The sequence below is a fragment of the Suricata suricatta genome, chromosome 11, assembly GCF_006229205.1.
Source record: "Suricata suricatta isolate VVHF042 chromosome 11, meerkat_22Aug2017_6uvM2_HiC, whole genome shotgun sequence".
NCBI lineage: Eukaryota > Metazoa > Chordata > Mammalia > Carnivora > Herpestidae > Suricata > Suricata suricatta.
In genome coordinates, this window is record NC_043710.1 from 29,719,581 (window position 1) to 29,731,797 (window position 12,217).

Here is a 12,217-nt window from a genome sequence, read left to right on the forward strand (position 1 = left end):
CTGAGTGAAATAAGCCAGGCAGAGAAGGACAGAAACCATATGTTTGCACTCATAGGTCTAGCAGGAAAACAGGAGAGACCTAATGGAGAACCAGGGGGAGCGGAGGAGGGAGAGAGAGTTGGGGAGAGAGAGGGATGCAAAACTTGAGAGACTATTGAATGCTGAGAATGAACTGGGGGTTGAAGGGGAAGGGGGAGGGGGGGAAAGAGGTGGTGGTGATGGAGGAGGGCACTTAAGGGGAAGAGCACTGGGTGTTGTATGGAAAACAATTTGACAATAAAATATTATGGAGGAAAAAAAAAGGTATTATTGTTACTCTAAGTAAGCCCCCTGAGGATGGCTTAGGAACTTGGAAAATAGTTATAGGAACCAAGTGTCAGATACTTTCTTGGTTTCTCTTTTTCTAACAGGGGCCACAGAGTCTCTTACTTCTGGAACTTTCTTTCAAGCATCTCAGTGAGAGCTGAGGTCACACTTGTAAGGCAGATTTTCACGTGGTTTTTCAGATGCCTTCCCTTCACTCTGTCTTGCCTGTACATGCTCACCACCCAGCTGAATGCTGGGTTAGTGTTTCTGAGTTCCAAGTCTTGAGAAACTCTGATACTCTGGCCCATGATTGGCTTTCGATAAGAGAGCACATCATTTGATTCGCTGTGACTGACCAGGTCACCTTGTATGGAAGGCCACCTCTCAGTAGGCATTGAAGGTGCAGCTTAAGTTGAAGAAGAAAGCCGAGTTTAGCTAGAAAATTGACCAACTTGTCTTTTACATGTTTGTGCTAGCAGGTAGGAGTCTTCCTACAGAAAGGGAAAGAGTCAGTTTCAAAAAATAAAAGTTATATCTAGATGGTTAGGAATTAGGACAGCACTGGGAACTGCTTTGTTCTGGTGTGATTTAGCCAGTGGTATTTGCAGAGAAAAATTGGTTATTCTCTTATTATAAATGGTAGAGGCATGTTCAGCTCCCATTAGAGGTGCTCTAAATGAGGACAAACCCCCATTCACTTCTGCATAAAGCATCGACCTCAGAAACTCGTTCCTGAGAGAGTGGACTGCTTCCCTTCCCTGTCAGGAGAGTGGATTCTAGTATGAACCTCACATCTTCCTTTTGAAAACAGGAGGAAAAGGTCACATTTGCTCTTTGTTCCCTAGATCCCCTCTCACCTGCCAGAGCCCCGAATGTTTTCAGCTTTCTCAGTCCAGGATTTCAGACCGTCTTCGTGTATAGAAGTACATGCTCTGCCTTCAGAGCTCTGGTCCTTTTCTCCAAGGACTTTCTTCAGCATCCTTCCAGCAAAGCAGTTTCACAGCGATGGGGAGGAAGGGTACTGGTGGAATTTCTTACAGGAAGGGTAGATCTGCTTTGGATCCAAGCTCGGCATCTTAGGAAGCATGGAGATTTGGGGGAGAGGACAAAGCATTATTATGATTTTGATAGAGGTTGGCTGGGAAAAGTCTCCACTACAGAGACTCTTGTGCCCCTTTCTGGTTGAACAATTCGCAGGCTCCACACTTGCTTTCAAATGCCTTGGTTTTGAAGCAGTCAACAAAAAAGCATCCTGCTGCCAGGGCCAATCATCAAAAAGAGAAAAGAGAGCAATGCAAACCGTGGGAGAATGTGCGAGAGAGAAATAGTGTAGAGCAGAAACGTGGCTCCGCTGGCCTAATACCATGTGCATTATCTCCCCCAAAGGACCCCGTGGTTTAATGGATGGGGCTTTAACCTGCCCAGAGGTCAGTCTCTGCTGGACAAGTGGAACCTCATCCCTGAGGGCATCGACATACTCATGACACATGGACCTCCTCTAGGTAAGTGACAAATGTTGTCCTTTGGTCATAATAGATGTCTTTTTCCCCAAGCATAATAAACAGTGCTTCAGGGATATAATCGTTTTCCTTCAAAAAATAAAAAGTGAATACAAAAAGAAAAATCAATGTCTTTAAAGAAACCAGTATGATAATTAAACTCAGCAGTTCTGCTAGGCTTACAGGTGTTTTGCAATTAAATTTTTTTTTAATTTAGTTGAGTAAGGGAAAATCAAATCAGTATGGAGCACCGCAATCTTTGGAGCTTGATCATTTATTTTAAGCACTGTATTCACTCTGGAGTCAAGGAAGTGGAGAATTGTAGGGAAGGCACAGACCTCCCCGGCTCCGGGCTAAAGAATGGCAGTGAAATGATGGAAACTTTTGTTTAAAGTAGCTTTTCCTTTTCCATGTAATAGTGGGACCTGGGAAATCTTTAAAGTTAAACATTTGAGCTGATTATATGAGCAAAGAATCCTTAAAGAAGCTAAGATGTTAAGTAAGGACTTATATTGAAAGTTACTTAAAGATACTCATCCTCCAGAATCCTTGAACCTACATCCAGGTTTAGATTGCTGGCGTGCTTTAAAGCTACCTTTAGTTACACAGATTATGGGCCAGAAGATGATTTTTTTTCGACTTCTATAATTCTCTCTTAATTATTCAGGAACTTGTTATCTCCTTGGCTTAGCCACGGAACATTTTCAAACAGGACTATCACCTTGATCCCCATCTGTCTGGTATCTATTACGCCAGGGCCCTTCCTGTCCAACAAAGGTGTACTCTGGAAATTCAGTTGCTCCATTTTCAGTAGGAGAGTTTTCTTTTCTTTCTTTTTTTATTTAGACTGTGATTTAAAAAACATATGAAATCTAGACTCTTAATAAATGTTCAAATGCATAATGCTAGCAAAATTGGTTTGGAAAAAGGAAGAAAGCACTTATTACAAAATAAATTATCTTCACAGTCTTTCCCTGTGGTTTGGGGTTGTGGCCCATATGACTTCCCTCCTCTGTCAACCTGAAAAATAAAAAAAATCTAACACACATCCCCTACTGTGAATTTAGTCTTTGTAGATATTGTTTCCTCCAGCCCTCGTAGGGCTGCTTTCGGTCCCTTCCAAGGGAGGTGCTCTGTCTTTCACATAGAAATAGCAGAGGGGAAGGTCAAGCATGAGTCATGGTGGCACATTTTCATGATAGAGAGAAGCAAGAGAAGAGAAGCCAGTTGTGTTGCAGACAAGGAAATTGTTCAGATATGCACAAGGTCTGGCAGTTCCTGACATTTTTGATATTTCAGAATCACCATCCCCATGCCTTTTCTCCCCTATTCCGTCCCATCCCACCCCGTGTTTTAAAAGATTACACTTCCAACAACACTTATCATCATAATTAATAATCTCCCTATTTTGCAGCCATTAGAGACTAAATCCTAAGTTACTAGCTAAATACTCTGAACAGCCATGAGTTACCCAGTGAGACCCTACAGAGATAGTATCCCAACCCACTGGATCCTTTCTCTGAGCAACATCCTTGGGTGCAGACATGATTCCCCTCGGGCTGTTTATTGTAAACAGGACTTGGATATCCTCAGCACAGAACCCTTTACGTGACTGAAGTGTTATTTGGAATATAAGTTTAAGCAGAACAATTGATTCACAGACTCATCAAGCCATTAATGTTGGTAAAGAAGCAAGTGACAGTAGCCCTAAGTCTGCATTCTGGCCTCCGTAGAATTCAGACACCCCAGAAATGTTGAATACTACTTTACTTGTAGTAAACATGGAGTAATCCAGAGAGTGGCTGTACATGTAGCAAAGTAAGTTCTACATCAGGGAGTTCCAATATAAAAGGTCAGGTGAGATTTTCCATAAGGTAAAGTTGAACCTTAATAGAAGTACGTTATTGGGGTTCTTGTGAAAATGCTGGATTGGGATGGGGGGTGGAGATGGGTCTTGAATTCTTTCCTGTTGAGAAGCCCTCTCACCATGAGACTTAACATCATGATATAAGCAGGATGCTTTCTTAGGTTGATTGTATATGAAATGAGTTAGTTTCTCCCGTCAAGGAAAACACATCCATGATGGACTCTGCCCATCACTGTTGATTAAGGATCTTTTCCTCTAATGAACAGAGTTTTGAAACCTCTGGTTGAATTTTTATAGGGCCCCCATTTTCATATGATGTTCTTTCCGGATTTTCCAGCCATTCCCCACACCCCAGTTAACATGTCTTTACAGAGATGTTCTGTCTTGATTTCTATAGTTCCAACAAACAAAGTGGAATAAGCTTATCCATCCATTTCATCCATGTCCACCTGATCATTTCTGAATGTTAGAAATGACCCAGCAGAACTATGGTGCGGGTTCCCACCGATTACGATTTAGCCATTAGTACCACCTGCCTTCTTTACACCCATCCTACTGAGAGAAATGGGGTCTATTTCTGAGCATAATCATCCAGATACCTGACTTTTGCTATAATTGATGTCAGTTTTTATGGATTTTCTACATTAAGCACTGATGTCAGTGGCTCTTACTTTAAAGGTAGTCTGTCAGGCGCAGCTTACTGGATGCCACCACGTGGTCACCTTGCTGCCTGTTGCTAGAGAGGAGACGGGAGGAGGAACTTGCCATTTCCAAGCTTTGGTCATCAAGAACCACCAAGGGTTAAGAGTGGATGTACCTACGGAGAGCGAGGTATCTTGTGGCCAGTTTACAGGTAGCCCCTACTGGCCTATCTTTTCTGAGCCATCTTAGAAGTAAACTGCTATAAGAAAGATGTAATAAAAAAAAAAAAAGAGAAAAGTAACTGAATTGAGAAAGAGCTATTGCGGACTGCCGGGAATAAATGTCATTAGGCCCATGAAGATTTGAAACCGGGGCTGCATAAATCAAATCCCTTACAGAAAGGGAAAAAAATGTTAATTAACAGGAAGAAAAAAATGGAAACCAAAAAAAATTTCAAGAACTTAAAGAAGACAAAGTGACAAGTGAAAAGTTCCTTAAAAGCCATTGTGAGCTTTAATGGAGAAGGTAGGATTACAGATAATGTAATAAACCTTCTGTGAGTTATGGCTTCCTGAAAGTCTAAATGAAACCTTACCTGAAGAAGGAAAATTAAGAGTATTGATTGCATTTTGTCCTTAGGTTTTCGAGACTGGGTTCCAAAGGAGCTTCAGAGAGTCGGCTGTGTGGAGCTTTTAAACACGGTCCAGAGGCGAGTCCGGCCCAAGCTCCATGTATTTGGTGGAATCCATGAAGGTAAGACCAGCAGAGAGGCGTTCACAGGTGTTGAATCATTATTCACGATCTCACTGCAAAATGGGGACCCTGGGTTCCCTAGAAATGACTGGAGCAGTGATGTCGAACTCTTCTTACCAGTGTCGGCACCCTTTTGTGAGATCAAGTGTTAGGAGAATCACCTGCATGTAAAGCTGATGAGTATTTTATAGGAGTTTCTGTATTTTAAGCAGAGTGTAGAGAAAGAACTAGCTCTGGTTCACCTTCGGAAAACCCTTCCCCCCCCCCTCATCCCCCAAGGCGACTTCTGGAATCTCAGGGCTCTGGTGAGGAATGTTTGCTAACCACCACAGTAGAACAGCCCTGAGGTAAAAAGGGACAGATAATTTCTTTAAGACATTTAGAAGAAATGGCCTGGATCTTAGACTAAACAACTTCCATGGCCTCTTTCTACCTGTAAATAGTGTGTTTCATGTGGAATACACGCAAGACCCAGGAAGACAAGACATTCTCTGAAAAATAACTTTGGACACACAGTGAAAGTTATAGGACAGAAATGGCAGGAACCTGTAGATTTGCAGATAGTCATTTTCTTACGAGCCTCTGAAAACCATTTCAGACTTCTCAGAAACCATCAGCGCTATTAGGTCAGCCTGAAGCTAAACGGAATAATTAAATCTCCCCTAAATGGGAACTGGTCCAGTTGCCTCTTTCTGCCTTTCAAGGTAGGGTGGAGTCAAGTTCAAGTTCACAGAATCTGAAAGCCTCCCAGGAAACTTTAGGACTCTAGGTTTTGTCTGTCCTTCCTTTTTTTAAACTGGGGTCTTTAGACAGACACAAGCTGTCTTATAGGAAGCGTTAGACTTTTATTGGCCCCACCGGTCTCTCCCAGTTCCATGGGTTTGTGTGCAGCGGTGCATTTATGTAGGCAGCCGCCATATTTTCTCCAGCTCCTGCTTACAGCTTGTACTCTGGAGTTCTTTATGAATCTGCAGGTGAATTGTTTAGGCCTACGTGTCTGATGAAGCGAGAAAACCAAGTTTGCTTCTCAAGGCCCATTAATCCACTGGCTTCCAGGTTAGATATGGAATTAGAGGCATACGTATTGAAAATCATCCTCCTAACGCCAGAGAAAATTCAGCTTGCCCCAAGTGCAGGCAGGCACCAGCTGAGTGTGTGGAACCCAGGGGTGCAGCCTCATATGGACATCATCCTGCCCGGACTTGACGCTGTAGCCCCGGAAAAGCAGGGCACTCCTCTGAGGCATGATGCAGGATTGGCGGGGGAGAAGGATGGGCGCTCATTTCTAAACAGCAGTTCTGGGGGACAGTTATCAGACTTGAATTCCTACAGCATGCCTATGAGTTTGCATTTCATCCGGGGTTTTTTTAATCATTAATTAACTTTAAACTAACCAGACAATTGGGGAATTCCACTGAAGCCCCAAAATAATAAACTTGCTTAAAAGGGAGGAGATCATATTCAAATAAACTTGTCTCACTTTTATTCACTTAAGACAGCTGAAGAGGGCAGAGAGAGGGCAAATTCCAACCTCTTGATGGAGAGAGATAACAAGACTTTATGACCCCAGAACTAAACAGTGCACATTTTAAATGCCTCTTTTCTTTTCTTAAGAGATTTTTCCATTGACCCTCATTAAGCTCTCCACAGGCTTACTTGGAGAAATTTTAGCAAATGGAAAGAAAAAGAGAAAAAAGAAAAACCTCAGTTAATTTCTGTAAGTCCTGGTAATTTAACTTTTTCACAGACATGTTTTTTTATGCCATAAGAGCCTGACATCAACGTGAAATTACAAACTTAATTGCAGAGGCTCTAAGGCAGATATAAAGTATGCAGGGATATGTGCAAACTTGCCAACATGCCAAAAATTTCAACGAATTAAACATTATAAAACTGGAAAGGAGCCCTGGGTGGTTCAGTCGGTTAAGCGTCTGACTCTTGGTTTCGGGTCAAGTCATGATCTCAAGGTTCATGAGTTCAAGCCCCACATTAGGCTCTGCGCTGATGGTGTGAGCCTGCTTAGGAATCTCTTTCCCCCCTCTCTCTGCCCTTCTTCCACTCTCTCTCTAAATAAGTAAATGAGCATTTAAGAAAATTATAAAAGGGGCATACATGCCAAAGACCCAGAAAAACTTTCTTAGCTTTCTTCCAGTAGGTTGCAAGAGATTTATATATTGTGTGTAGGAAGTGTTTTGTCTTGACCCAGTGCCCAGGGGAGCTTAGGAAGCAGAGTCTTATGTAACTTATGTTTCTGCAAATCACCTGGGTGTTTGATTGCTTGACTTTTTTTAATGAAATGGAATCAAAGCCACACAATTCGAGTGGGCTAAGATCACTTATCTCCTAGATAAGGAAGCTGAGTTACCCCCCTCCTGGATCCCAGGGCAGTGCTCGCCCCCGCCCCCACCCCCATCCGTCCGGAAGCCCATTTGGGATTTGGATGCCTGTGCCCTGAGGAGTCTCTTATGTTACTCATTCTGTTCCCTAGAACTCAATAATTAATGCAGGGCTTTGAAATGAAAATCATATTTTAAAAAGAGGGAAAAAAATGTTTTTTCTTTATTCTCACTAGTAAAGAAATCACAGTCTTTCCTTGACAAATCTAGTGCTTAAATAAGGAAAAAAGAATCACTTTTCTTTGAAGTAGAGGATTCTCCCTTTAAAGAAAACAGAATGTAATTGGAAGGCAGCTTCTGAAAGCTGTTATCATCTGGGGAGGCTTTATTGAGTCTCATCTCACTGCCCACTGGCAAAGAGTTTTCAGTTTTCCTTGCCTGACAGCCTACCACTGAGTCACTGTCATTTGTATATATTGCAGTAAGCATGACACTCTGTCTCCACAGGTTACGGCATTATGACCGACGGTTATACAACGTACATCAATGCCTCAACGTGTACAGTCAGCTTTCAACCGACCAACCCTCCAATTATATTTGACCTTCCAAACCCACAGGGTTCCTGAAGCTCTAAAAAGCCCAATTGGAATGTGAGGGAAAGTCTATAAACTGCCATTTTTCTAATTATAAACTTACATTCTCTTACTTGTTTATTTCCAAATCCTGTGAGTTCTTTTTGTAAATTACTGGAACACAAATGACTCTAGAGGTTGTGCTTCTTTATTTTTTTTTTAAATGGGGCGTCCATTCGAAATGAAAGGAGCATTGTGAATTTGTAAAATGACTTCCGTTTTCTCAAAGGCCACGCCATTGTAAATTGTTAGTATTCGCCAAAGGACAGCCAAGCTTTCTTTTTAAAAGGTGATGAAAGTCTTATTTTAATATGCTTTAAGCTGGAAGAAAAAGGAAAAAAAAAAAAGGAACAGGTAGGTAGTGTTTTAAAAACCAACCAGATTTGCACAACTGTTTAAGAGTATTGTTTGAAGTATTTTATTTTTTGGTGTTTTGTTATTTTTGTTGTTTTCTTGGTAATGCTTCTATTTTGCAGACGTGGCCTGGATTTGTAGCAATCTTTTCAGCAAAAGTAGGCGTGGAAAAGACTTCTCTTCACACTCTCACTCTAAAGAAAGCTTCGTCCCAGGAAGAAACCGGCCCTCGTTTAAAGGATGGCTTAGCTAGTGAGATCCATATTGTGGTTATACAAGGTCTCCTTGTTCGTTTGTTTTCTTTTAAATTATTTTAGCTTTAAAAATATGGAAATGGAATCTGTCAAGTGCAGGTATTTCATGCAGTTCAAAATTGAGTGCACAGACTCCTTTTCAGTGTGGGTTTATATATATAAATATTTTTTGTGTATTATGACTAAGTTAGGAGTTTAATATTGCCAAGGACAGTACAACTGCAAAGGGATGCTTTGGAACAGGGCATCACAAGTCCGAAGGGGCGGACGCGTTCTCTCAGAACTCAAGGTCTCAAAGAACTTGAGTTAAATTTAGGTACAGTTGCAGGCGTGTACAGACTTATCCATGGATGCAATGGAAGGTAACTAAAATAAGGCTTAGTTGTCCTTTATATTGAAATACCCTGAGCTGTCTCCTTACTTCCTCTCCCTCCCCCCATTTTGCACTGTGTGTCGATGCAATCTTCGCTAGCACAAAATATTGTCGCTAATAGTCATTTGTTTTCCCATTGTAAATGCTGTTAAGCTTTATTCTATTTTATGTTACCTTGTTAATGACATTTAGGAAAGCAGTTGTTTCTTTTAAATTTATTGTGATATTCTATATCTAGCGGCCTTTATATGCAAATAAAATTGCAAGATTTTTAAATCTGTCCTGTTTGGAGGGTTTGCTGGTAAGAGGATGATGGTTCCCATGGGGGAAAGGGGTGGATTTATTCATATGTAACATTAATACTCCCTTACAGAAGAATTAGAATGAGTGCTTTTTTTTTTCTGATTTTCAGTAAGTTTTTTATTGCCGACCGAATTTCCCAGGCTGGCAGGTAGATGGATAAGGCACTCTGCCCACTCTTTCCTTCCATCGCACTGTCGTCTACCTTGCCGTAGGTGTCAGAGGGTGACTATCTCGTCTCGGCCATTGTAATTTCTACAAGAAGGGTGACGGTGCAGTGGAGGTCGGAGACACTCTTGTGGATGCGTGGTAGTGAAAAGGCAAACCAGTGGGTAACAGAGTGGCCACTGCATTTGTCCCCAGGAGCAGTTACCGTCACCACCTCACTGCGTTTTGTTTGTTTTTTTATTGACATCCATCACTAAAATGTTATGGCAGCCAGGAGGCCCCAGGCAGTGGTGGGGTGTGGAAAACGAAGTTATATCTATTTTATTTTCTCTGAAACAGCCATTAAAGAAAAGCAGCATGATCTGCAGTCTGTAGTATATCCCAGAAGTCTACGTTCCCGTGCCCAGTGGATTGTATTCTGACACATCTTTCTTCCCTCCTCCCATTGTGGACTCTATGATGCAATGACTGAAAAGAATTTTTGATTTCAATACCAGCAGGGTAGAGAGAATGTTTTAGACCAGAATTCCAGCTCAGACGTACATGTAATCATCTTGGGCTATCATAGTTGTTAATATTTATTGAGTGTCTTGGATGCCACCCAGAACCTGTGGTGGATGCGTTGGTCTGAGCTCGCAAAGCAGATGCTGGATCTTCCTGAGCAGAGGTAGTCCATGACCACAGTAGCCATGATGGGCCAAAAGAGGCCAAAGGAGGTTAACTGTGAGAGGTTAACAGCCCTCCTCTGATCTGCTACATCAATAGAAGAAGGTGTTAACTTCAGGGCGCTTCCTAGGGAGCTAGAGTGAGAGGTGACTGAATGTAAATTTCATCCAGTTACTGAACAAGGAGCTAAGCTCAGACTTCTGGACAAGCAGGCTTTCCAGAGACAGGTGGATGATCATGATGACAGGTGTGCATGCGTAGCCCTTGACAGCACGTCCGGACCCAAACTAATTAAGCTAAGCACTTACTAAAATTGCTTTCCATTGTGAGTGGGCAGGAAGCAGCCCAGCCGGCTGAATCTACAGGGTAGACTGGCTCCTGGTCCAGGTTCACCACTCTGTATGTAGGAACTGCCTCCAGGAGGGCCGGAATGACCATCCAAAGGCCTGAAGCTTTCTCCACTGGGCCTTCTAACAAAGAAACATTTGAAATAGCTCTTACAAATTGGCACTTTCCACTCTTTCATCACCAGGCACTCTGCTGAGCGGGTCTCATATGCTGTTTCTAATCCTCACAAAATCCTGGGAGAGGTCACATAAGCCCCACTTTATAGGTAGGAAACCAAGGCTCCAAAAGTTAAATAAATTTCCCTAGGAAAATGGAACGTTCAAGACCAGGTCTGTCTGAATTCATAGCCCCTGCCCTTTTTATCACCGTGCTTCTGGACTAAAAAATTTGATGCCCTTCAGCAGCTGATAGAAAACTGATACGGGCCTGGGTACATTTCTTATCACGTATGTAAGAGCTGTTGGGGCATCCTTCAGTGTGGCCTTATAACATCAAATTGGACCACTTCCTCTCTGCTGGAGGCACACAGCGCCGTGTAGTGGATAAGGGGACAGAGCCTAGCGCCAGTGTGCCTGTCCCAGCCCCGACCCCTCCACTGGCTGTCTCTGATGCCTTTGCCTGGGTACTTAGCATCACTGTTAAGTGGGCTGATGATGAAGTTGCTGCAAGTTATAATACAGAGATCACTGCCTGGCTTCCAGTTTGTTAAATAAGGTCCTCCATGCCGCCTTGAGATGCTCCAGGTAAGATCTGTCTGTTGCCTCCTCGCCCTTAAGAGCCCCAGTAGCATTATTTCCAAGAGAGTGTATTTGTTTGCATTCCTTGGAAACCATAATGAACCTCTATTCAGAAGACTATGAAGAACCCCAAGGGCATTTATGAGAGGCAGATAAGGGGGCCTGACTTCTCAGTTTGGGTATCATATTCTGCAAATCCCTTTTAATCTCAGGAGAGGAAGGGTCTGTATTCTTCAGAGCTGCTTCAAATGCCACCCGTGGATCTCAGCATCTTTCTCCTCGTGGAGTCTTTACGGTCCGTGTCACCATCTCCTTCGAGCTCGATTACCGAATTTTTTCTCTACATTTTCTCCCAGTCCCCTTTTATCTTATAAAGAGGATGGGGGGTCGCTGAAATCCCCTTAAGAGGCAGGTCACTGTTATTCTGACAGGTGGCCAGCGTTAAGCCTGCCTTCATCTCCATCACTTAAGTAAATAAATACTGTGACCCAGGTCTTAAGTAGGGAGAAACAGAAGCTGGGAGGATTTGGGATTTGTCAATTGCAGATAAAACACTTGCTGTGCCCAGAATAATGTCCCCTCCCCCAACCCTTACCCAGCAAGGATATGCTGTTCCAGCGGAGTGAACATCCATTTTATTTTGGATTCCCAGTATCTTTTCATGCCCTGTTCCCACTTTCCTAAAAGTTTTAAGTACATTTTGTTTAATTATTAAGCCAAAGTGAATTAAGGTCTACTTTGTTTTGAGAATTTGGCTATAAGCTGAGGCATTTGGAAATGCAGCTGGGCATGGAGCAGAAGGCAGCTGGGTGTGGGGAGGGTTCCAGGACTGGACATTCTTAATGGGTGGTTTTAGAGTTTTAGAGAAGGTATCTGACCCACTTCTGGATGTCAGCTTTTTAATGCAAAATGGTTTTTTTTTTTTTTTACTTTGTGATGAAGTAGCAAGATTGCTGCCTGGGCCTTCTCTGACAAGGCTCTT

General features: G+C 42.6%; 1 protein-coding gene across 1 annotated transcript in view; it reads left to right on the forward strand.

Annotated features, from left to right (window-relative positions):
• MPPED2 (metallophosphoesterase domain containing 2) overlaps positions 1–8,094 on the forward strand; it is a 171,995-nt gene extending 163,901 nt beyond the window's left edge. Inside the window, exons 5-7 of the mRNA XM_029956908.1 lie at positions 1,693–1,808; positions 4,954–5,067; positions 7,911–8,094. Of these exons, the coding sequence (XP_029812768.1) occupies positions 1,693–1,808; positions 4,954–5,067; positions 7,911–8,029 (349 nt within the window). The 3' untranslated portion in view covers positions 8,030–8,094. The remainder of the gene's footprint in view (positions 1–1,692; positions 1,809–4,953; positions 5,068–7,910) is intronic.
• The last annotated feature ends 4,123 nt before the right edge of the window (positions 8,095–12,217 follow it).